At 49.9% G+C, this 25,182-nt stretch overlaps 1 protein-coding gene across 1 annotated transcript in view; it reads left to right on the top strand.

Moving 5' to 3' along the window:
• Positions 1-25,182, top strand: part of PRDM16 (PR/SET domain 16) — a 192,367-nt gene extending 167,185 nt beyond the window's left edge. Inside the window, exons 5-17 of the mRNA XM_065737906.1 lie at positions 261-363; positions 3,094-3,292; positions 5,674-5,821; positions 5,957-6,110; positions 8,298-9,699; positions 12,589-12,676; positions 15,517-15,686; positions 16,765-16,842; positions 20,911-21,080; positions 21,329-21,503; positions 22,192-22,422; positions 23,393-23,567; positions 24,910-25,182. Of these exons, the coding sequence (XP_065593978.1) occupies positions 261-363; positions 3,094-3,292; positions 5,674-5,821; positions 5,957-6,110; positions 8,298-9,699; positions 12,589-12,676; positions 15,517-15,686; positions 16,765-16,842; positions 20,911-21,080; positions 21,329-21,503; positions 22,192-22,422; positions 23,393-23,567; positions 24,910-25,044 (3,228 nt within the window). The 3' untranslated portion in view covers positions 25,045-25,182. The remainder of the gene's footprint in view (positions 1-260; positions 364-3,093; positions 3,293-5,673; positions 5,822-5,956; positions 6,111-8,297; positions 9,700-12,588; positions 12,677-15,516; positions 15,687-16,764; positions 16,843-20,910; positions 21,081-21,328; positions 21,504-22,191; positions 22,423-23,392; positions 23,568-24,909) is intronic.

Here is a 25,182-nt window from a genome sequence, read left to right as displayed (position 1 = left end):
TAGGAGAAACAATGGGAAGATTTTTGTGTGATTTGAATGAGAGAGGCTGTTACTGTAAATACTACTTTGTGGTCCAAACCGCGTGAAACTTGACGTGCACGGAGTAAAATAAAGGCAGGAGAAAGAGCTCTTAGTAGCAATTATGCAAATCAAGTGACAGCCTCCCCTGTTAGCTGGAATAATTTGAGTTATTGGTTAAAAATGTAAAGCGCACATCTCTGCGTATTTAACATCTCTCCATTTTTGTTTCTGCTTTGCAGATCTATTATAAAGTTATTAAGGAGATCGAGCCAGGGGAAGAGCTCTTGGTGTGTGCAAAGGAAGGCAGCTATTCCCTGGGGAACATGGCACCCAGCATGGAAGGTAAGGCTGTGTTAACCTCCATCCTCGGCCCTGGGTGGCCTGACCCCCTCAGCAGCTGCTTGTTTTTCTGCTTAATTTCACTCCTCCTCACTGATGTGCGTAGTTGTGTTAGTCAAGGCTGGGTTGGGTGGGGGTGACCCGGTCCTAGTGGCTGGCAACCCTTCGAGGTCCCCTCCCAGCCGGTGGCAGCAGGGAGCAGGGCTGGGGGTGCTGAGTTCTGGAGGAGCTCCCTGGGCTGCACAGCTCACACCCAGCTCACTTCCTTGTGTGCTTTCCTCCGAGTGCACTGCTGCTCATTTCTGGAGCTCCATAACCACGCTGGAAGACCTTTGTGCTCCCCGTTAGGCGGGGTGTTTGGTCAGCACTTAGCTGCAGCTATAGAAGGAATGGCTGGAACGTGAATCCCTTCACCTGGATGCCCCACAGCCCGTTTATTTTCCATCACCTGTGTATGAATATAAGTGGCAGAGGCAGATCCAGGTTTGCAGCGGAGTACACATGTGGTGCAGAATACCTCTGCCAGTGCACGGAGCAGGAAGGGCTCTTGGAGCAGCAGCTGCTCTCCCACCGACATCAACTTGGGATTATTTCCTCAGTGTTCCCCCCACAGAGAAGTGCATCACTCCAGCACACACAGTGATGCAGTGCCGTGTACCCTTCTGATGCCAGAGAGACATTGGAAAGAAAACGTTGCCCCACTTTGCACTCCTGTTTGTGGCAGGCTTTTGTCTGCACGTGCAGAAAGCACTCCTTGTTTTCCATATAACATTTATCCGTGCCTTCCTGGCTTTTGCCACATAACTGCTTTCAAATTACAACAGGCCAGCGTTGAATGTTTGACTTCTTAATACTTCTGACTTTCGGTAATGCTGTCTTCCTGCTGCCTGCACCCCCATTTCGCCTCTGAATTAACAAGAAAGAAAATGCAAAATTGTTCCACGCGAAGATAATTATCATAAAAATCTTTTATCCCAACCCCAGCCAAACACAGCAGACCCCTTATCACTGCAGGAATTTTGAGTAGGGCACTTGAACTCCTTTGAGATTCGAGTCTGGTAGATTAGCATGTAGATGCCACATAATTGTGTTCCCCTTGGTTTCTCTGAAAGCTATTAGGCACTGATTTATTTTGCTGTTGCATTCCTGCTTTGTCCTGAGTGTTACTGATGGAACTTGAGATAGACGGGTATAACCACGGATCTGACAAACAAGATGCAGAGAGCAGGCAGCAATTTTTTGTCACTGGGTTTCTCTTTTCTTTTCAAGCCCTTCTCCTCTGTTAGGTACTGAGGCAGGAGCTGCTTTTGAAGGGCAGTGTTTGTATTTGCAGTGCTCGGGGAAAGAGAAATCGCCCTTCAAAACAAGTCCTCATTTGAGTTCTATTTTCATTTGTGATGCTGAAGGAATGGAAAAGCACTCTGCTGAACCTGAGGGGTAGAGCTGGGTGTCACGCCCGATGGCACAGCACGGAGCAGGTCGGCTCAGCTCCGTTTGAGCTGGGTTGTGATGGGGAGGCTTTGCAGGGCGGTGAGCTGGCCTGCAGCCCACAGAGCTATTTATTGAGATGTCTGGTTCCTAACGTTCTGGAATGTGGCAGCCAGAGCAGTGTTGGGCTCAGTGTTGAGCAGGACATGGTGGAGTCTGGCACGTGCAGGTGGAGTCTGAGATGCTGCTGACATCGTGTGCTCAGTGCTATAGGTGAGGTAGAACACAATAACAGTACATAACACGATGCTGCCCTCCCTTTTTCTTTCATTTGTTTCTTTTTCCATGAGCAGTTTGCATCATTTTAATGGCAGGTTACGCACGATCTCGTACTGGTGCTCGGTGGGTCCTTAAGTCCTAATTCCCAGGTTTCCCTCTCCAGGGATTTAAAACACATGACATACACGTTAGTGCTGTTTTGCAAACTGCCCATGAACAGGATTTCTATCAGGAGCAGCTGCTGTTTCTGCTCTTAGCTCTCCTTTTGGTTACAAATGCATCTTCCTGCCCTGCATCCACCGCCTCTCCATCCCAGGTGGGCATGGAGCATCCCCACCGTGTTCATTCCTGGCTCCACCTCTCACTGAGTGCATTTCCACTCTTTCCCCCCCCGAAGCAGTGCATCCGACCACAGGCTTTCCTCTCTGAAAATGAAGTTCTCAGAGTGAGCCCTGGTGCTGCTGGAGCCGCACAGCCCCGCGCTGTCCCCGCTCCGCTCTGGAAAATTTACAGCTCTGCGCCGATTGTTTGACTTGGCACCGTGGTCAGGATGCTGCCTTGTAAACTTAATAATAGCTGCCCTCTTTTTAATTTGTTTGACCTTGACTACAGTAATTTATTATGTGCGTTAGAGCTCGGTGTGGTGGGTTGTTGGTTGGTTTTTTTTTTTCCCTCTTTGGGGTGGGGGGGAAGAAAATGCACAGCACAGCAGCGACGACTTGGGCTCCCTTTCCTTTCCCTTCCTCTGTGGTTGCTCTGGTTCTGAACTCTGCTGCCCGTGGAGGACAGTGGCCCTGAGCAGGGCATGGCATGCTCCCTCCTCTCCTTTCCTGGCAGTCCTGCCTGTGCCGGGCTTTCCTTGAGTGCTTAAAGCGAAACCCTTCCGCTGTCACTCGCAGATCTCCTTTTTGGTGGTTTGAATGACCTCCCAGAGTAATACATTTTCTTTACGAGCACAGCATTGGGTGCAGTGGGGTTTTGGAGCGCCCTGACCCGCAGTCAGAGCGAGCTGTGTGTGTGTTGCAGAGGAGCACACGTTCCGCTGTGAGGACTGCGATGAGCTCTTCCAGTCCAAGCTGGACCTGCGGCGGCACAAGAAGTACGCGTGCAGCGCCGTGAGCTCGCTCTACGAGACGCTCAACGACGACATCAAGCAGGAGGGGCTCAGTGATGGGCAGGTGTTTGAGTGCAAGGACTGCGAGAGGATGTTCCCCAACAAGTACAGGTATGGGGCTCGGGGTCTCGTGCCTTGAGTGCTGCCCTCAGTGTGGGCAGCGAGAGCCTGGGTGGGAGCTGGGGGGCTCAGGGTACAGCAGGAGTGTGCCTTTCCTTCCTCCTGCCCACCCTGATAGGGCTCAGGAGAGCGTTTTGATGCCATGAGCTGCTGGGCAGCTTTCAGTCTCCTTTGCTTCCGTGGGCTGTGGTGTCTCCCTGCCCCATCAGCAGCCGTGCTGGGGCCGTGACGTTCCCAGGGCTGGCATGGGGACAGCGTGGTGGCCTGGTCTGCAGCTCCACGACAGCTGCTCCCCTCTGATGTCCTTCTGAGGACACAGCAGCGTGACGTGCTGCCAGTGTTTGCAGCAAGGACTCTATCTGACATAATTCTTGGCCCTTTGAGATCAACGGGTATAAAGAGGCTTTGTCACACCAAGAACTCTGACGTGGTCACGAGCTCTTGCTTAATCTTGCAGAAGTGATCTCCAGTTCTTTTCCTGACACATATCCATTTGTTAATTATTCACAAAAATACTTCTTGTTTACCAACCGTTTCTGTGGTAGAATTGTGGAACAGAAGAAGAGGAAAAGCAGAACATTCAGATATTCTCCATCTTTTTTTAGTTTACAGTGATCATTGAATTCTTTCTGTAAGACAGCTCTAAAGAAGAATGGGACTTCTTTAAAGGGAAGGTTCTCGGTCCTGCTGAAGTTGGAACTGAAAGTTTCCATCCCTCAGGTGTGATGTGATAGGAACAGAACACAGCCATAAGGCAGAGATCTTTGGGATTTCTCATTCATTTGCAGTGTGATGCTGGAATGGTTCAGGTGCCAGGCAATCGAGAACGTGAAGGGTTTTTCTGGCTTTGTTTCTTGTTCTGGATCACTCGTAGGGCTGTGGTTATTTGCATCCAGAACCTGTAACAGTTGGGCTGGTTTTCAGGGCTTTCACTGGTTCAGAGTCAGGTGGAGTGGCTGTGGTTGTGCCATGGTGTGAGGAATAGAATGCTGAGGGTTTGGGGTTGTTTTTTGCCAACAAGGAAAGGCAGAGCCAGGAATATCACCAGGGTGTGCTCTGCACGCTGACAGGGTTAGCAGTTGGAGAGCATTTCCACATCTGTCCCTCCCCATCAGTCCACTGCGTTCTGTGTGCTGAGGAGCCCACTCCAGCACTGAGTAAATCCAGTCAGCATACCTCGATGCTCTTATAATTTTTCAGAAGTTAATACAGATCAAATCAGGAGTGCCACTGGGGAGCTGAAATTGAGCATTTAGCAGCTGACTAAATAAATAAATGTTTGGCTAATCCCAGTAGATACTTGCCTCTAAACAGCATATTAGTTTGTCCGTATTTGCTCTAAATAAACTCATAAATCACAGTTAACAGGAACATATTTTCATGTACGTGCACGCGAAGTCTGCATTTCTTTGTGTGAAGGATTTTATAGGGTTAAGAGCAGCGTTTCATTAGCAAAATGAATATTCAGTTTCTTAAATGAGCAGATTTCCAGCTCATAAGGGCTGGGCCCAAGAATATTTCCTATCATATCTCAGAGCAGGAGGATGTCAGGGGTGGTGGGCAGGTGCTGGCTGCTCGCTGCGCTCTGGCTGAGTGCAGAGGTGACGGTGCATGGCTGCCCTTCTCTGTGTGCCAGCGAATGCCTTCAGATTGAAGGCAGGGCGACGAGTCTGGGCACTGAGAGAGGGTTTGGTGGTCCCTCCTGGCCTGGCTATGTGAGGACCGTGAGCTGTGGTGGAGGGGAAGGCAGGGAGCCATGCACTGCCTGGTCCTGGCCGTGGCCTGCGTCCAGCAGCTGCCTTGCTGTGCTGTGGTCCCCCCTTTGCAGGGAGGCTGCCAGTTGGCAGGAGCTGAAATCGCCCAGGTCGGTAATAAAAGATGTCTGACATTTAGAAGTGAAACGTGTTTGCACCTCATCGTGTTTCTTTCCAACGTTGAATTGCTCTGTTCCGGGAAGCGGCGGGCTTTGTGCCCGTGTGAATGGCAAGGTGATCGCCTCGGCTGCGGCCGTGCGTATCTTGTCTTTCCCTGTGGGGATGCTGCAGGAATCCCGCTCACAAAGCACTCCTTTTTCCTGTCGGGACCCGGCGGGCTCAGCCCCGGTTTTATCTTCCCTTTCCCCTGGTAAATGGGCTCAGTAAGAAAAGCCGCACAACCCGGCGGCTTTTTGAGGCAGAGAGGGCGGTTTCCATCTGTGAAATGAATACCAGAAGCACACGCATGGCCGCGGCCCTCGGTGCGGCCGTGCCCCCACCACGAGCCCTGAGCGGTTCCTATTCTGTGGCCATCGTTTGCTGCTCCATGTGGGGCTGTGTGTGGGGCAGGCCTGGCTCCACCAGCCCCACACACAAGGCCGCGTCTCTCCTCCCAAGCCTGGAGCAGCACATGGTGATCCACACGGAGGAGCGGGAGTACAAGTGCGACCAGTGCCCCAAGGCCTTCAACTGGAAGTCCAACCTGATCCGCCACCAGATGTCTCACGACAGCGGGAAGCGCTTCGAGTGCGAGAACTGCGTTAAGGTGCGGCGGGTTGGGTTGGGCTGGGGCCGCGGGGCACCCCACACCACGTAACCGTGGTCAGCACGGCCTCTTCCAGCCCTGCTTCCCATTCCTTCCCGCTTGGTTTCCGTGCCCTGAAGGTGTTTTCTCTTCCAGGTGTTTACTGACCCCAGCAACCTCCAGCGGCACATCCGTTCCCAGCACGTCGGCGCGCGAGCCCACGCCTGCCCGGACTGCGGCAAAACCTTTGCCACCTCGTCTGGCCTCAAACAGCACAAGCACATTCACAGCACTGTCAAACCTTTCATATGTAAGTTGTCACGGCCATCACGGAGCCCCGGCTCCTGCTGTAATTGCACGTATCCTGCAGGGCCCCCCAGTTCTAGCTGTCCCTCTGTCAGCAGCCGCTGTAATTTTATAGGTCAGAGCACAAGATGAAGTTATTATTTTTTTTTCTTGCACGCTCCCTGTTTTTTCAGTAAACATTCATGGCAGTTTTTGGCTTTCTTGACAAGTTAAAAGCTGACTCTCAGCAGTCCCAGCAATGCCATTTTCTCATCTCTTTTCTTTCTCTCTCCTTCCCCCACATATTAATTTTTTCATGTCCACATTGGTGACACAAACAAACCCCTGGCACAACCTGCCCACGTTGCTTCCAGGTCTGCCTGCAATCCCTGATGGTGGGATCACCTCAGGGTTGGGTTAAACTCGTATAAGCTTTATTTTTCCTTCTTTATTCACTGCGTGTTTCATCCAGATTGCACATGGAAACCAAATAAATAGCAGATTAACGGCGTCCTCAGTGCTCGCTGTGCAGGAATATTTCTGAAGAAGGGCTTTCCCTCGTGTGCCATTTGTCTCCTTTCTTGTCACTTTGGGGTTGTATATTTTCTTAATTGACACAGCACCTATGGGACTTTGATAACCGTGCAGAGAGGTGGATGGTGTCACAACAAAGCCGTGGCAAACTTTAGGGACTGCTTCCTGACACTCTTCAAAAAGTGCCATTAAAGCACAGAGCAGGATCTGGGTTTGATTCCAGGCTTTGATGTTACGGTAGGGAAGCCACTGAACCCACTTGTGCCTTTTTCCCTGTTGGTGTAATGGGAACAGCATGCGGGGGTGTCCTGGGAGATCATTTCATTAGCGTGCTCTGAGATAATCAGATGGGTGTCAGCAGAGGAAGAAAAAATGCTCTTATTGCTCATTTTGATGCAATCTTTCACTTGATGACGGGCACATGAAAGAGATAATTTGAATCTCGTCTTATTGCCGCAGTGAGATGAATGATTCCTTCTCATAATCTCCTCACTCTCACCTCATAAGAATTAGGGAGTTGTCAGTCCAAATCAGTGCGTAAGGGGACTGAGGCCAGCTCTGCCTGGTTCAGATGTGCCAGGTGGAGTCACATGTGTTAATATGGAACCCATTAGTGGCTTGAGGGGAGCAGTGAGGCAGCATTCCCTGGGAAGGCTTTTATTTTTCTGCCCATTGGAACTTGGGCTGGTTTTTGTTGTGTTCCCTCCCCTACCATTGTGCGTGGCTTAAAAAAGAGTAGTTGTCATATATATGCACATCAGCAGGCTGTAGCAACTCTTCCTAGCGTGGCCAATGGAAGAGCCCAATTCTTTCGGAAGGTGTTGCACCAAAAATAGCACAAACACAGCTCTGAGCCAGTGAAAACTGACAAAGTGTGCTCAGTTGTGGTACCATCTGCTGGAGCAGATGAACTATTTGCTATAAACCAGGGTGTGTGTTGTGCAAGCTGCAATACAGCATCCCTTGGCACAGGGTCAAAATTAGAGAGGGGTAATGTTCTGGAAAGGAAAAAATACAAGCACCTTCTAAGTAAGTCCACCCTAATGTGGCAGTTCTGTGTACCTCTCATTAAAAGTGGGAGGAAGGAAGGAGTGCTGGGTCACGGCTCGGAGGACTGAGTGTGGGCAGAATTTGGGCTCAGGTCTTTGCCTGCCCACCTGCACAATGCTCCTTCCTTCTTTTTGTCTCAGTTTCCATGTTTATAAATTGGTGATAACAGTGGTTCTCCCATGAAAGAAGTGTTAATTCATGCAGAAGTGGGATTTATTCCTGTGCTGAAAGAGGCATTGGACAGTAAAAAGTTAGTGTTTGGATATATAGAAAAGTTTGAGTGGGATTTTTTTTTTCTCCTCCTTTACACTCTTCCTTCCACACCAGCAAAGTCTGTAGGTGAGAGCAGTTGTAAAAAAAAAAAAAATCACCTTTTGAAAGCTCTGTATTTACAGATCATTAAAGAGAACGGTGAGGCAGTGTTAGCTTAGCACTGCCAGCCATGCTAGTTCAACAAATACAACGTCCACCCCGCTGCACGGAGCTCTGCCTGGCAAGGCCTTTACGGGGCATCCCCACGGAGTGGTTACTCACTTTTAGTGGCATTAAAGAAAGCTCTTAACTCGCTCCGTACCGCTTCCTGTTAATTTCATATCGCTTTTGTTGTTGGTTTCTGTTGATGCTTTAGGTGAGGTCTGTCACAAATCCTACACGCAGTTCTCCAACCTCTGCCGTCACAAGCGGATGCACGCGGACTGTCGCACCCAGATCAAGTGCAAGGACTGCGGCCAGATGTTCAGCACTACCTCCTCTCTCAACAAGCACCGGCGCTTCTGCGAGGGCAAGAACCATTACAACCCCGGGGGCATTTTTGCCCCGGGCCTCCCCTTAACCCCCACCTCCATGATGGACAAATCCAAGCCCTCTCCCAACCTCAACCATGCCAGCTTGGGATTTAACGATTATTTTCCATCCCGCCCCCACCCGGGGGGCCTTCCGTTCTCACCTGCCCCCCCAGCATTCCCTGCCCTCACTCCAGGATTCCCAGGCATTTTCCCTCCATCTCTCTACCCCCGACCCCCCTTGTTACCACCCACACAACTCCTCAAAAGTCCCCTCAACCACACCCAAGACGCAAAGCTTCCGAGCCCCCTCGGGAACCCGGCACTTCCCCTCATCTCTGCGGTGAGCAACAGCAACCAGGCCACCTCTGGAGAGGAGAAATGCGAAAGCAGCCTGGAGAACTCCTACCTGGAGAAGCTAAAAGCCAGGAACAGTGACATGTCCGATGGCAGCGACTTCGAGGACGTCAACACAACCACAGGCACTGACCTGGATACCACCACTGGCACTGGCTCTGACCTGGACAGCGATGCAGAGAGCGACAGGGACAAAACAAAAGATAAGAGCAAACAGATGGAGAGCAAGCCAGACTTTGTCAGCAGCTCTGTGTCGGCGAGCTCCACCAACAACACAAACGAGATCCCCCTCTTCTATTCTCAGCATTCCTTCTTTCCTCCCCCGGAAGAGCACCTGCTGCCCGCCACAGGAGCAGCTAATGACTCTATTAAAGCTATCGCCTCCATCGCAGAGAAGTATTTTGGGCCTGGCTTTATGGGGATGCAGGAGAAAAAGATGGGTTCGCTCCCGTATCATTCCATGTTCCCGTTTCAGTTCCTCCCCAATTTCCCCCACTCACTCTATCCTTTCACGGAGCGAACCCTCAATCACAACTTGCTGGTCAAGGCAGAACCAAAGTCACCCAGGGACCTCCACAAAGTGGGCAGCACCAGCTCGGAGTCGCCCTTCGATCTCACCACAAAGCCAAAAGAGATAAAGCCAATCCTGCCACCGCCTAAAGTCCTGCCCGCCCCGTCCTCGGGGGAGGAACAGCCACTGGATCTGAGCATTGGCAACCGCATCCGAGCCAGTCAGAACGGAGGGAGAGAGCCACGGAAGAACCACATTTATGGGGAAAGGAAACTCATGGCAAGTGAAGTCTTACCCAAGATTTCCCAGTCTCAGCTGCCTCAGCAACCATCCCTGCATTATGCTAAGCCATCACCCTTTTTCATGGATCCCATCTACAGGTATTAACATACCCTGCCTTAATCATTTCCTCTAATGAGCTAACTTTCTAGCTGGCACCCATCGCTTGAGGTGGATCTGGATGTGCACTGTTCAGAAGGAGCAGTGCATGCCTGATAGAGTCAATGTGTCTGTACAGTCCAACTGTGCTCATCTGCCCTTCGTCACAGCACGCTGAGCTTTCTGAACCAAAAGGGCTGAATAATTGAAAGGAGTACTCGTAATCAATATGTATAAAGCACACATCCTTATTTTGATAAAGAAGAAACTTGACCTATTTAAGGACTCTCCCACGAGCCAACGCTAAGATGGCACTTCTGCTGGGGAAATTCCAGAGGTTTGATTTGATAAGAATGCAGAGTTCAGATGCCTCAAAGCCCGGGCTCTCATGGCTTGGGAATGAGTCAGGAGCCCTGGGAGTCTGCGAATGCAGCGCTCCCACTCACTTCTTTGATGGCCTTTTGTGAGCCACTTCACCTTTTTTTTTTTCTCCCCACCCCCCTTTTTCTTTATAATTCCTTCTTCAATTCATAGGAACTGCTGTTGCAGGCTCAGCCTTTTGAAATGTTTTTAAGCCTGGAGTAGCGAGTACTGTGTAAATACACAGTAGTGTGTTATCTGGGTTCTTCCAGAAGCATGTGCTGTTCTTAAAAAGATGCACAGGGTTTTCTAGTTTGACTTTGCTCAAAGGATTTTGGGGGGAGGTGTGATTCATTGTGTTGCTCCGATGGCAAATTGTGCATGGAGAGGGGACCAGGTGCGAGTTAAACTTCCAGAAGGAGTGCATTCAGAAGATGTACAGGAGAGATTTGTGTCTGTTTCTAAAGGGAAATGAGACTGTGAACTTCTGAAGATGAGCGTAGCCATCACTGCCCAGAGATGCAGTTGTCAGCTGGCAAATACCATTTGCTGCTTCTTAGAAAGGAGGCAGCCCAAACCATTTCCATTTAGACATTAACCTGGCTGTTGGTTAACGCTCTCTTAGGACACATGAACTGCTTCGTAGCCGCAGGTTTGACCCAGTAGGCTCCGTGTCCAGCTGGGCACTCAGCTCCTGCTCAGACTGATGGGTATTTGTGGAGTTAGGAGCAGCGTGCAGCAGGGCTGTGCAGAGCCTGGTGGTGCCCAGGCTGCTGTCAGGTGATGGGATGTGCTGTGGTTGTGATTTCGTAGTGCTGGAAAGGCTCAGCGTCACCGCAGGGCAGCGGTGTCAGCACCAGAATGGCTCAGAGGAGTGGGCACGGGGTGGGACATCACCTATGTCACTGCCTCACTGCTGTTGGATGGCTGATAACTGTGGGAAAAAATGATGTCAATGTGTACCGGGGCCAAGGAGCTGTCAGCTGAGATGAGGATTAGCAACCCCTCGGTGCCCGCTGCTGCGAGAGCAGCTCTGGCTGTGCCAGCTCTCAGGGCTGATGCTGTCACAGCCTACACGCTGCCTGTCTGTGGTGGAAAGGGCTGCATCACCACCTGGGACACGTAACGTGGGCACCTCCCGGGGAGGAAAGGGAAAAGGGACAACGTATGTAGTGTGGCATTCATTGAGGCAGGGGACAAAAGGTAGATACGTAGGGAAGGGAGGCAAAAACTGGGAGTGAGAGTGGGGCTCTGCCACCTCCGGGCAGTCTCAGTTGGAACATTAAAACAACACGGGCTGCAAAACAGCTGCCAATTAAAATAGCAGCCCCGGGAAAAGCGTAAAGGCACAGAAGACAGATGGAAGGGAAGGACGGGGCATCGCTCGCCGCATTCCACGGGATGCACACAGTTTTAGTAATACATTAAAATAGAAAGTGCACGGCGGAGCCGCTTGTGAATCAGACTCCTGATGTAATGAGCAAAGCAGCCGAGCTTCCAAGTCCCAGCTCAAGAAAATATGGAAATATTTTGTTTCTAAACTTCTCTTTATCGGAGTCTCTCACATCGTTTGGCTCCTTCGATTTTTCTCCCAAAGGCCGCTTAAATCCTTGACATTTTCTCCTGGTGATATAATTTAATGCAGCCAGACAGCCTGAAATCAGGGCAGTTTTTAGCTCAGCCTTGTTAAGGTAACGTTCTCAGGCACTGGGCTTGAGAAGATCAGCTTAGCCCCACACCGTGGCACGGCGCAGAATAAGTCATGAGTGCCCCTTGCTTATGCCAGGCAGGAAGTTGCCACGCAGTGTTGCTCTGATTGAGGAGCAACCAGTGATGGTCAGCCCTCAAATGGGGTCTGGGAGAGGTGGAGCAGGCTCCACCCCTTCTGGTCACACAGTGCATTGCCTTCACCTGTGCTCCCGTGGCTGACTCAGTGCTCACCCCAGGTGATCAGGCTCTGATTCAGCAGGTCCCATACAGGGCTGCAGTGATATCAGAAGAGCTTTGGGCTCCTATCTCACTTAGAAACCCCCAGTGCTCCCAACTGCTGCCCACCTACACTTGCCAAAAAAGCTCAATGCAAGTTGTATCTCAGCTGCAAGGAGGAAATCAATATGAAACACCTAATGATCGTGGCGCGCGTGGGACCGCAGGTCTGGCCCTGCACTCTCAAGGAGAACATTTTTCTGTGCTGTGAACTTCAGAGTTTCTCCCACTAAAACAGTGCAGTTTTTGTCGTGATGCTTCGTAACAGCAGTGGCCATAAACCACTGCAGCAGTGGATCTGTGCAGTGAGAGCAGAATGTGTTCTTGGTCATCACCCCTGGTGGCTGCGAAATATCGCCCGAAGGAGGGGCTCTGTTTTATACCACTTCCAGCCCCTGGTGTGGGTCATCATCGGTAGCATCCAACAGGAGGGGGCAGGAAGATGTGTCGATAGGAGAACAGCCTCATGGGTGTAGTTTAAATGTTCAGCTGTTCTTTTGCTGCTGTGCCCTGGAAGGTATGTAACCCTCTGTGTTGTTGTCCAGCAGGGTGGAGAAGCGGAAGGTGACAGACCCCGTGGGTGCCCTAAAGGAGAAGTACCTGCGACCGTCCCCGCTGCTATTCCACCCCCAGGTAAAGCACTGCGGTTGTAACTCGGTGCTGATTGGAAGCCAGAGCTTTGAGATGGAGACGTGCACAGAGGTCGCTTGCATCAGACTCTCTTCACCCCAGGGTCCAACTGGAAACTCCAGAGTTTATTTCCCAGCAGTTACTTTGAATGCTTATCTTGTGAAATGGTGCTGCTCTCTGTGCTCACAATTCCCTGTTTCACAGTGGTACTGCCCGTGGGACAGCCACTAGCCATCCCCAGCCCGTGCTGGGAGCAGAGCTGGTGCCCGTTCCTGTCCTCTTCATTGCATTCACATGCATTGTTCTTGTCTGATAGCGTTTCCCACCTTAGATTAATAACTTGCAGGTTTGTGAAAGCTGGATCCTGGTTGCTTTCACAGCTAAACTTAGTTCCTTCATTGTTTTGCATCAGCCTCTGAGTTTGGTTAATAACTTCCCCCGATTTTTCCTTCGTACAGGCTGGATAATGGTGACAGGCTGGCCAGGAACATCCTGTGTTTGTGTGAGTTAGAATGGTGGGGATATCTGCCTGTAAAGAATCTGATAGCAGGGAGGAGCTAGTGCAGCAAGGAACCCAACGAGACGATGAGAAACGTGGAGGCCCTGGGCAGCAGCCGGCGTTGGGTGGAAGGCTGTTAACATTGTTCCCGAAATCCTGACCACGTCCTCTTCCCATGGCAATGAAAAGATGTGGAAGGTCTGGTTATCTCTAATGGCTTATCACACAGAATAACCGAAAATTTACAATCGCTCGAGCCCAAAATTTCCTGGTAACTGATTCTGAGTGAAGGAGGCCAGTGCGTAACGATCGCTTGGTCTCGAGGGCGGCTGTTCCCAGGCTACAAACCAGTCAGATATCCAGGGGCTGAAGGTGGACAAAGGCAGCTCGTTGGTTCAGCAGCACATGAGATTTTTACCTCCAGATCTCCATCCTGGACGTTTCCCCGAGCACTGTGCTTTCAGTAGCTCTTGCTCCTGTCTTCATCAGAACCCTCATTCAGATAGCAGCTCAGTTGGAGTCCCCTCCCCATGTTTTTCCCTCTCTAAGCCCACATCTGCTCTCAGTCCTCTCTGCTGTGCCTATCTCCCCATCTCACAGAGGGTCCTCGCTGCCAGGCCAGCCAGCCAGAAGCCGTGGTAAAGCATCAGAAGATGCTTGCTTCCTCACAGTGTGTTCCAGGCTGCTCTTACCCACTCGTAGGCAGCGGTTCCTCTGCTGTGGGGTGACTTATTTGTACATTGTCTATTTTAAATGAAACTCTGGGCAGTGTAAACAGTTGGTATAACTTATTGATAACTTAATGGAAAGCCTTTTCTCACCTGTTAAGTTTCTTTTTCTTCTTCCCTTCTTCTTTATTATAGCCAGGCAGTTGTTCCCTAAATAGCAAAGTGCCTTTACCACTGGAGAGGCTGTGGCCAGTGTTTAGAATTTTAAAATAAGCCCAGGGCTATCAAGCCAGCAAACATCTCTGACTAAGTGCCTAAAGAACAGGGCACAACAAAAGATATCTCCAGGTACTCCAGCAAAGGGCTGAGTGGCATAGCTCTGAAAGATCCGGATAGCATTTTAACGTGATGGTTTTGTTACATGACTGGCAGCTGGGGCAGAGCTTTTGCTGTAAATGATCAAGTAACCTTTTCAAGTGGCTGGCGCTAAGTATTACTTACTATTTATCATGGGCTGGGAGCCTCCAACTAAGGGGCTGCGGATCTATTATCGAGAAATGGGTTTTCCTACTCCTCTTTTTTACGGTTTATGAATGGTTGTCAGCTTTCCACAATGTATTCTTCGGTGATTAAGACAACTTTTTTTTCTTTTTTTTTTTTTTTTTTTTTGTAGTCGTCCATTTTAAACAATATCTTGGCTCTCTTCCCCCCCCCACCCCCCCCCAACCCGAGCCCAGTTTAATAAAGTGTAAACGTGCAAAAGGTCAGCCCTTCCTGTACAATAGAGCATCTACTTTTGATATATGGCTTCCTACTGCCTTCCGCTGCTCGCCGTCTCCCTGCTTGCTGTCTGCCTCCATTCAGGCTCCCACTGCCCCCATCACTCCCTCCCTGCTGATGTCATCCACAGTGAGGAGGCAGCTTTATTGCTGCCTTGTTTGTTTTATCCCCGTTTTCAGCTTGGTATCTCAAAAGTGCTCTCGAGAGTGCATAAAACTGAACGTTGGAGACATCAGTGTAGTCCTCCGAGCTGCTGTTCTCTCTTGGATTTGGATTTCCTGTTTTGCTTTAATGAAAGTAAAAGTGGGTTTGGGTTAGCTTTTTTTTTTTTTCCTTTAAGGCAGGGTTTTTGTGCACAACTGTTGTTTTCCAGCTCTCTCCTCTCCTTTTTTGCTTTCCCTTTTTCCCATCTCCCCAGGTTTCTCCCTGCTCCCTGTTTCAGGTGTTCAGCTCCTGTGTTTCCATGGCTGCTGTTGGGTCCCAGAACCCAAAGCTGTAGGGCAACAGCAGCCCTTCCTCTGGGGCCACCCTGCCAGCCCTGCATGCCTGCTGCTCCCACCCAAAGGGACTCGGAATCATAGAACAGAATCATAATCTGCACTTCCAGGTGCAGACTGCAGTCCTCCCATAGCCGTAACTCATCCAACTGCTGCTCGCTTTTATTTTATCTTGGCTGGACTCTCCTTTCCCTGCAGGAAGCTCAGCCACGTCCCACTCCTCCTTCCATCACCTTTACGGGCTCCTCAACCTTCCTGACGTGTCATTAAAACGTCTTGGCCAGGCAAACTCTGTGTGGCCCCGCTCCATCCTCAGCCTGAGCTTCCCTGCAGGGTCCCTCTGCGTCCCGCCCAGCTCCCCTCGTTTCTCTGACACGAGGCCTTGCCTTCTACTTGCAGATGTCAGCCATAGAAACTATGACGGAGAAACTGGAGAGCTTTGCAGCCATGAAGGCAGACTCTGGCACTTCCCTGCAGCCCCTTCCACATCACCCCTTCAACTTCCGATCGCCGCCTCCCACACTGTCCGACCCCATCCTGCGCAAGGGCAAGGAGCGCTACACCTGCAGGTAGGGGAGCACAGAAACCCCACGTGGACTTCCCACCATCCTCACGGGGCTGGGAGGGAAAAGGAGGAGCAGCAGAATTAGAACGGAGCACGTCGATGACGAAGTTGCTCTGAAATAGCTTGTTTTGTCTGGTGGAAAACGGGCATCCTCTGTTTTCTTTGTAATCTTTAATAACCTCGAGGGCAGATCTGGAGATTCTCAAGCAAACAGGGCTCTTCCACGCCAAGTCTCTCGTGTGTGGTAGCCAGCACCACAGTCTGCAGTGCAAAAGCAGCACAGTCTCAGCTATGCAAAGTGAAGGAGTTGTAAAAGCAGCAAGCTGCTCTCTGCAAGGGCAGTGCTGCCTGCAGAAATGCTCGTGTGCCCATTGCAGCTAAAAACCCAGCGGAGCAGGAATCCGTGCCTGCTCACACAGCTCTACCTGCAGGCAGGTTCTCATGGTGCATCTGTGGTGTTCTGCTCCTCCTCAAGAGCTCTGGGCTCAGGTTTCAGCTGGGTGGTTAGAAATGGGAGGCTTCCCACTACCAGAAGGACTGAACTTAGATTTAGATATACAGTAGCCCATTACCACGTGGATTTTCAGTATTGATTAACACTCACGTTAACCATCCGTCTTAAGGACATCCGAATGCCTCTGAAATTAAGAAACTCAGCTCGTATTTACTTCTGCAACATCAAGCATCGAGCTGCCCAGGCACAGAGCATAGCTTTTCCTCCTGAGTATTTTATTTGCCAATTAACATCTTTATTTATACATCCCTTCCTTTTGAGTTTGCTGTGAGTCAGATTTACTGTGGAAGGCGGTTCCTTCTCTTATTTTATTTCCTCCTGCTGCATTTCCTTACGCTGAGCAGGCTGTCAGACTCCCAGCAGTATATCCTGTAACAGCAGTGTGAGGCTGCCACGTTTATCTGGAGGTGAATTCTGAAGATAACCAAATAGATTCAGTATCAGCGACCAAAAGGGAACAGAGGAGAGCTCTACAAAAACCTCGGGTGATTGGCAACACACGTAGGCCCCACCAGAGATGGCAGTGGGCAGTGAGGGTCGGGTGCTGACATTGCTTTTGCTGTCCTAGGTACTGTGGGAAGATCTTCCCACGCTCAGCAAACCTGACGAGGCATCTGCGGACACACACCGGAGAGCAGCCCTACAGGTGATGTTACCCCCAAGGAATCCCCTTCCCCAGCATGCTCCCTGCTCTGCTTTGGTGTTTTCTTTCCCCTTTCTATAATGCTGTGCCACCACCACCGTGGCGTTACGTACAGTGATTCATTGGGCTGTATGTTGTGTGTACCAGCCAAAAATAATCCAGGTTGGCAGCCTGAAGATGGGCACTTAGCTTATATTTAGATGTATGCTGGCAAAGGAGCACTCTGATTTCCAGTGTTGCTTGACACTCACGTTAGCCATTCGTCTCAAGGACAGCTGGAGGTGCTGAATGTCTCTGCAAACCAGGCTGGTTTGAAGGGCTTGCCAGGAAAGGAACTGCTGGGGCTGGCTGGATTCCTTTCTTCTTCTTCATGTTGGAGATGCCTGGAGTCACGGATCAAAAGAAGTCACTGTGCTCCCCCAGAGGGACTCCTGTTCACCTCAGCCTTTCACATTTCAGTGCAGCTCACGAGAAAATGGGTGTGTGGAGATCCAGAGGAGCATCTGTCACTGGATTGTTCTGCTCCGTGCTTTCTCTGACTGTTCTGCAGTCAGTTTCAAAACAAACAAACAAAAAAGAGACTTTGGCACTAAAAAAAATACTTCATTTCTTTTTAGGACCCATGTCTGCACTCGTTCAGCAAAAGTGAATGAGTGACGAATTGAGCGCTCACGTGAAACCAAGCTCTGCCTTTTCCATAACGTGAGTCAGAGTTCTGCACGCTGTCAAACAGCAGCAGCAACTGAAGCTGTTCTGTTTCAGGTGGCAGTGCATTTCCACACACTGTCCTAAGTTCACAACAAAGCCAACGTGGTGGTTCTTACAGAAAGAGAAGCACACGCCTGTGTGCAGCGAGTGCTGCTCAAGCACGTGGTGTTTTCGTGCTTGGTTTTACCTTCTGTGTTGTGACCCCAGGTGCATTCAGAGCTGTTTTGTCTCCATTTGGAGGCATGGAGTGTAGACATGAGGTAAATGAAAGTCAAACCCCCCTCCCCAAAGCAGAATGTTGGGAGTGTTCCCTGTTGCCAGTTGTGCTGTTTGATGTGCTTTGAATGAATGCAGTGCATTCACTGTGCAGCCCCATCTGAGTCCAACGCTCCTCCTGGTTATTCAGAGATCCTCAGTGCAGTTTTCTTCCAAACAAGGAGACCTCCAACTCAACACAGGTCAGCAAAACACGCGCTTCTTATGTCTGGTCTCCTCCCAGAAAGCAGCCCATGTGCACAGGGCTTTTCCTGCCGTGTCGGTCTGACTTCTGGACAACACTGCATTATAACAGCGATCCCGAGAGTCAGTGCAGTGTATACAGAAGAGCTTAATTATCATCGATTTTTCTCTGCTCTCAGAGAGCCAAGGTTTCCAGCGTTAGCTTGCTTTCACAGTGCCAGCTTCCCGCAGGTGGAAGCAGCCTGGGGATTCTCTGTGTTTTATCAATGCCTTTCTTGGGGCTTTTCTGCTTCCCGACCCTCTCATGTTGTTCAGCAAGCTGCTTACACTTCCTTGGTGTCTGTAATGAGGATATGAGGTGGGGACACACAGCACACGGGCACTGCGGAGGTGAATTAATTCCCTCTGAAAAGGGGCAGTGCTGCGTGCTGTTGGCACTGAGGAATACCTGGTAATGCTCTGTGCTTCCTAAAAATCAGATTTGAAACAGTGTCAGGACAGCACACAGAGCTGGGGGAGCAGAGTCACGCAGGCTGCTGGCTTCAGCAAGGCTTTTCTTCTCGCATCCCTCCAGGATGCCCTCTAATTGATTCTTGAATTACACCCCGTCCTTAGGCACTGCCTGCGAGGCTGCGATTCGTCCCATAAAGATGTGCTTCCCGACGTCTGTTTTGAGTTTGTTTTCCTTTCATTTCCTTTCAGGCCCCCGTGTCCTGTTATCTGCATTAAGCTGAAACTAACAGCTAACGCTGACATGCACCGTGGCACCGCGGATCGCGCTCCGCTCCGCGCAGAGAGCTCTCATTTTTCTTTTACAAAGCAAATACTGCTTCTTTTTGAGCTTCCCCCTTCCCCGTGTTTAAGTTGGTCCTTCCGTCCAGGTCGTTTATTTAGATTAAAACCAGCAGAGATCCAAGCACCGACCCCTCTGGGACCACAAATAACGCTGCCCGTCGCCCTCGTCCCGGCGCTCAGACGTTGGCTGTTGCTCCTTGCCACTGCCCCTCTGGTTTCTATTTTTTTAACAAGCTCTTTATCCCCTCTCTCTGCATCTGAGCCTGGATCCACATAGCTCATAGTTAAGAGGGAGGACCTGTCAAAGGGAACTTTTCAAAGACTTCCTGAACATCTAAATAAATGGGTGGACGGGGGCCGGGGCGTTCGTGCTGTGCTCCTGCCAGCGCTGCTTTGAAGTGCCCGGAGATAGAGAGGAGGGAACTGATGGCACAGCACTGCTGGAGCTCAGCTCCTGTACTCCTGCAGGACATCAGGTGTTTGTCTGCTTGGGATGCTGCAGTCTGCTCAAGGGCAGTTGCTGGCAGGGAGGGAGAAGAAGCTTTGGAAGCCTGAGAAAGCTGTGGGTTAACAAGAGATTTTGCGTACTTCCTAAATTAATCACAATGAAAGGTTCATGATGTGAAGTATTTAAATACTTTTTTCAGCGATTTAACAGTAGGAAATTTGAAGGTGGGCACGGAATCCATAAAGAGGAGAGAGTGTTTCATAAATGTATCTCTGCTATTTCCAAAAATAATAGCAATTTGGTTTCGGAGACCAAATAAAAGTCGCAGCTGGAGCACATCTGGAAGTGGTGCGTGTGTTTCACAGCACGGATTTCTTACACTGGCACCACCTTCTTGTATTTGAATCTGTTGTGCTTGTGGGAAACCACACCACGTCCTTACTGTCAAGGCAAATCCAGTTTGGTGCTTGAGTGTGGGAAGGGAAAAGTGTGGAAGAAGGGCACTTGTGAGCCCAGAGCACCCGGAGCCTGCAGCTCTGTGCCGGGAGCAATTGTGGCACAGCTTATGGGATTCGCTTCCCCATCACACGGAGCTGAAAGAAGTGGTGTTGTATGGAATTAGAGGGGTTTAGGAACGGTTGGATGTTGTCCCATAAGTGCACAGGGTTTGCAGAGCTCTGTGCAGAGCAGGGTTCTGCTTCCCGTGCGCTTTTGGAGCGGAGCCGTGAGGAAAGCAAAGCCCCTTTGTTGGGGTAGAGATGATGTACTGAACGAGGGATCCCATCGGGCTGCTTCAGAGGAGTTTGGCTTTCTTCTTTCGGTCCTGGAGCTCCACTCTGCGGTTCAAAGCCGCCCTCTGCAGTCGTGCTCTGCCCACAGAGCTCAGAGCATCATCGTCCTGCGGGCAGTCCGGATCCAGAGGGGAAGGAAACTACGGAGCAGCATCCAGCGCTTCTGCCGTGGCCCCTGCAGAGGGATTTTTCCTGGAGGGACATTTCTTTGCTCAGCAGTTTCCCCAGACATCCTGGCTTGGCTCTGTATGTCGTGCATAGTTCAATGCAAAGCAGGTATTCACTCCGTGGGAGTGAATCTGACACAGTTTGGAAGCTACAGTGCATTTCTTGGGAGCTGTTGTACTTTGATCACAGCTGTAATTATCTTTAAGGCTCTGCTGCCTGTACCTGAGGAATTTCAGGAATGAATGAATGTAGGGTTTCCCATAAATACACGTACGTGTGTCATGTATAGGGATGTGCTAAATAATGATGACTTTATAGTTTTAATCTCCCTTCTTTCTTCCTTCTCCTCCCCCCATGCCGGATTTCACCTGCTTCCCCTGCAAACTGCAAAATGAATTCATTCACCTTTCCTATTTTTACATTAACGTATGGGGGGGGAAGTAATTATTTTGTTTGAAATTCTTATTTGTTTGGACAGCTTGCTTCTTAATTAATCCTAATCCTTTCTTTGTGCTCCTCGAGTAACAATAATATCAGATTTGTCTGGGATGATTAATGCCTCATGGCATTCCAGCTCCTCAGCCGAGTAAAGATTTATAGACCAACATTTTCTGGTTTTCTGGTAGTCAGATTTTTGTGTTTTTTTTTTTCCTTTTTCTTCCCCTCACGTTGCACTCTTTGGCATTTGCTTCTATTTTTCAGGTGTAAATACTGTGACAGGTCATTCAGCATCTCCTCCAACCTCCAGCGGCACGTTCGAAACATCCATAACAAGGAGAAGCCATTCAAATGCCACCTGTGCAACCGATGCTTTGGGCAGCAGACCAACCTGGACCGACATCTTAAGAAGCACGAGCACGAGAACGTTCCAGGTAGCATCCCACATCACTACAGGAGAGCAATAGGCAAACAGCTGGTGGCTCTTCAGTTGTACATACCACCCATAAATGCTGAATCCCATCTGTTTTTCCTCTGTAGTTCAAGCCTGGAAAACACAAGTTTCTGTTAAATAACCTCACTGCATAGTACTGTTGCATAACACTCCTCCTTTATTTTTCCTCTGAATGATAACTGACAGTATCTGATTGTTTCTCCTGTTCTCCTCTCTTGTTTCTCTCAGTGAGCCAGCACTCTGGAGTCATTACAAACCACCTTGGGACCAGTGCCTCTTCCCCCAACTCGGAGTCAGACAACCATGCACTTTTAGATGAGAAAGAGGATTCGTATTTCTCTGAAATCAGAAATTTTATTGCAAATAGTGAGATGAACCAAGCGTCGACGTTAGCAGATAAAAGGTAGACAAGCAAATAAGATGACCTGGTGTCACACATTGTTCACATGGTACAAAGAGCAGTCAGGCTCTGTCCTGCAGTGCTTGGTTGAGAACACTTAAAAGAGAGAAATGTAGTGGTTTGGAATGGAAAATGCCATCAACTGCAAGTACTAAGCCCTGTGTTGAGTCTTTTGGTTAGATGACCTAGGTTAGGAGTACATGGCAAGACGTGGGGCCTGGGAGACACTTTGAGTATTGCCTTTGTCTTACTAAACCTCATTTTGACTGAGGAATATGAAATGTGCCCACAAACCCAGCTATGAGGAAGCTTCCTCAGATGGAGGTTGTTAAAAGGCAGTACAGAGAGGAGGAGGAAAGCCCCGTGTCCCACGGATGCTATATTTTGAGAGATGGAAAAGCATTGTTTAAATCCAGACTAGACAAACTCCTGGTCTGAAAAGCACTTGGGTTGGCGTGTGCCTGCTGTGCTCATTGTCCCCACCGACACTGCAAAGAATGATTTTTAACTGCTTGGAATGTGTCAGTTTTCCTTTCCCTTGTAGTTTAAATAGCACGTACATGTAGATAGATAAATCTTGAGATGCTTTCATTCATACACATGTATAAATTGTGTTACATAACCATGAAAATGCAGGACTTATTCAGTTGGTCTCTTTTATTTTCCTTCCCTCCTTGACCAAACATTTCAGGCCAGAAATCCAGGATATTGACAGCAACTCCCAGTGTCACGGATTAGCAAATGAGAAAACGGAAGATGTGGATGATGAAGATGAAGAACTGGAAGAGGAGGATGATGACAGCCTGACAGGGAAGTCGCAGGATGAAACGGTGTCACCCACTGCAGAGCCCCGAGGAGCGTACGAGGATGAAGAAGATGAAGAGCCCACGTCTCTCACCATGAGCTTTGACCATACCCGAAGGTGAGGTGGGCTGTGCCCTGTGGGAAGTCAGCTGGGGGCCAGACTCCTGACCCTGTGTCAGTGGTAGATTGTGAATGCGACTGTTTTATTTTCCAAGCCATGTGCCATACCTCAGTTTGATTTGAGCCTTCACTTGACAGATTCCATTTTCACCATGTTGGGGGGGGGATACAAAACAAGCAGACTTCAAGGAGAGTCTGCAGTAAGATGTAGATCCAGGACTTGAGGAGTTTGTGCCAGGAGATGAGTTAGTTTCAAAACAGAAAAGACCTTTTCCAGGGCGCTGCAGTTCAGGGGGTAATGCCTGTCTCTGCAGCACTGCTCAGGGCAAAGGGAGAGGCACAGTATGCAGTCCGTGTTGTACCATGCTGCTCGTTTTGTTTGCAGCAAAACGTTGTTGACTTCAAGCTGGATCACCAGCACTCAGGGGAAAAAGTGAGCTTTCATTTTTCTTCCCAAGGTCGAGTGATATTTAAGCGTGTTCACCATTAGGATTTGTTGCACCTGTATAGGCTTAGTGCTCCTTTTTCAGCCTCCGTTTCCCAACTGACGTTCGTAACAAATGTCCTGGGTTGCAAAGAGTGCATCTTCTGTAGTCTCAGTGCATCACGGTCTTCACTGCAACTCAGAGAAAACGCAGCAGTGTTCTTCAGACATTGCTCCAGTGCCAGAAGTGTCAAGGAGTGGACAGCAGCTGTGGACACCCCCACGCAGAAGAGCAGGGAGGGCTGTAGTCAGGCTGACTCACGAGTATCCATCCCACTAATGCTTGTTTGTGTGTAATCACGCTCTCCACCTTTTCTTTGCACCTTGCATTTTGTTTCACTCTCGTGTCTGTCTGTCTGCTCATGCATGTGGCTTGTGAGACCCCCGTGTACGTGCATGCAGGAGCTGGGTAGCACCACGCTAGTGTGTGAGCTGTGCAATGAGCTAACAACAGGCCAACCCCTTCCCCTGGTCATTGGTACAGGTGTATTGAGGAGGACGAAGCCGGCTTGTTAGATTTGGAGCAGATGCCGAATTTTGGGAAGGGGCTGGATCTTCGCAAAGCAGCCGAGGAAGCATTTGAAGTTAAAGATGTGTTTAATTCCACCTTAGACTCTGAAACAATAAAACAGACTCTGTACAGGCAGGCTAAAAACCAGGTGGGTATATGCCAGAACATTTTACCTAGCTTGCTGCCAGCACATCCTGGAGGATTAGCAAGCAGCTGGCCTCCCTCCACTGGGGTTTATTTTCCCTTCCCAGTGAGCAGCAATTGTGATGGTAATGAGTGAATCATGTGGGAACCGTGTCTTGTCACAGCCGTGCAGGAAAATGGAGAAGAAATGGAGTGGGCATCAGTTTTAGGTCACCCAGTCAACTTACCATTGACCCTGTGTTGTGAGAACATGTTTATGTAGGATGCCAGCAGCATCTGTCTGTTTTTATCTGTCTGTATAAATGTTTTTTCCAACTGTTATTTATTTCTACTTTGAGATAGTACAAACCAGCAGGAGAGCTGTGGAACTCAAGTTTAATCCACAGGAGCAGTGATAAAATGCCATTGTATTTGATTATGAAGAGCATAATAGACAGTAGTATTGCCTTGACTTGCAGTCCTGCAGGTCTCACAAACTTCCTCATTGATCTCCCTGATTTCTAAAGGCAGAGCACATGGTGACAATTTGCTTTGTCAACTAGAGCAGCTCAGGCCCACCCAGAAGCCTCAAAGTGGCACCTCAGCACCGAAGTATTCAGTCTAGTTCCATCAAGTTCATATCTTGATCCATGTGTACTGGGAGCACTGATCTTGATCACTGTACTGGGCAGTTGAGATGGTACTCAGTGCCTCTAACATTAAGCTTCTAAGAAGGGTGCTCTGCATTACTGCCAGCACAGTCCACTTGCCTGGCTCTTGTGTGTGTCCTGTTACTAATATGACAGAGGTACTAACCACGTAGGAATGCTTGCTCCTTTAAAATTTGTCCTACTTTGTGAGCTCTATCTGATGCTTGGCAGGTCAGCCTTTGGGGCTGTTGTTCTTTTATGCTGTTTTAGAAGCATGCATGCCCTTAATGCTTCCAGGCTGTATCTCTTTCAGCACGTACCTCCAGTAGATAGCTGAGTGTGTTCACTTGCCAAGTAGCTCAGACTCTCAGCCTTCAGGGGGCTGAAGTTGGTACTGTAACCAGTACAGCTGCATTACTGCGGGCCCAGCTGTACTGAGCATATGTACCCATGTCCCAGCAATGCACAGTCTGTGTCAGCTGCCCTGCAGAGGCTCGAGCCTCTGATGTTATCTGCATCACCTCGCTCTGCCTGTAGGCTCCAGCACACTCCAGTAGGTGGAGCGGGTGCCATCCCTGCTCGTGGATGTAGATCTCCACCTGCTGGCAGGACACTTAGCCAAGGCCAGGGATGCTGGTGCTGTGCTCGGCGTGGCTTATTGCAGCGCATCCCAGGTGTGTATTCACACGTGCCCTGCGTTGCTCTCTCCTCCCGCAGGCTTATGCAATGATGCTGTCCCTGTCTGAGAACGCTCCCCTCCACACGTCCTCCCAGAACTCCCTGGGTGCTTGGTTGGACATGGCAGGAGCAGCTTCAGAGTCGGGGACCTTTAACCCCATCAACCACCTCTGAGGTCCGCGGGGCTCTGGCCGGAGCCGCAGCGAGGCGGCGGTGCTGCACTTACCCCAGCAAAATCCCCAGCAGCAGAAGATGGGTGCGAGGGCCTCGGGGAGCACCTGGACTGAGGAAGGAACCTGTGGCATCTGACCC

Source organism: Cyrtonyx montezumae, unplaced genomic scaffold (genome assembly GCF_038088225.1).
Source record: "Cyrtonyx montezumae isolate F1298 unplaced genomic scaffold, pur_monq_1.0 scaffold_21, whole genome shotgun sequence".
NCBI lineage: Eukaryota > Metazoa > Chordata > Aves > Galliformes > Odontophoridae > Cyrtonyx > Cyrtonyx montezumae.
This window is presented reverse-complemented; position numbering and strand designations above follow the sequence as displayed.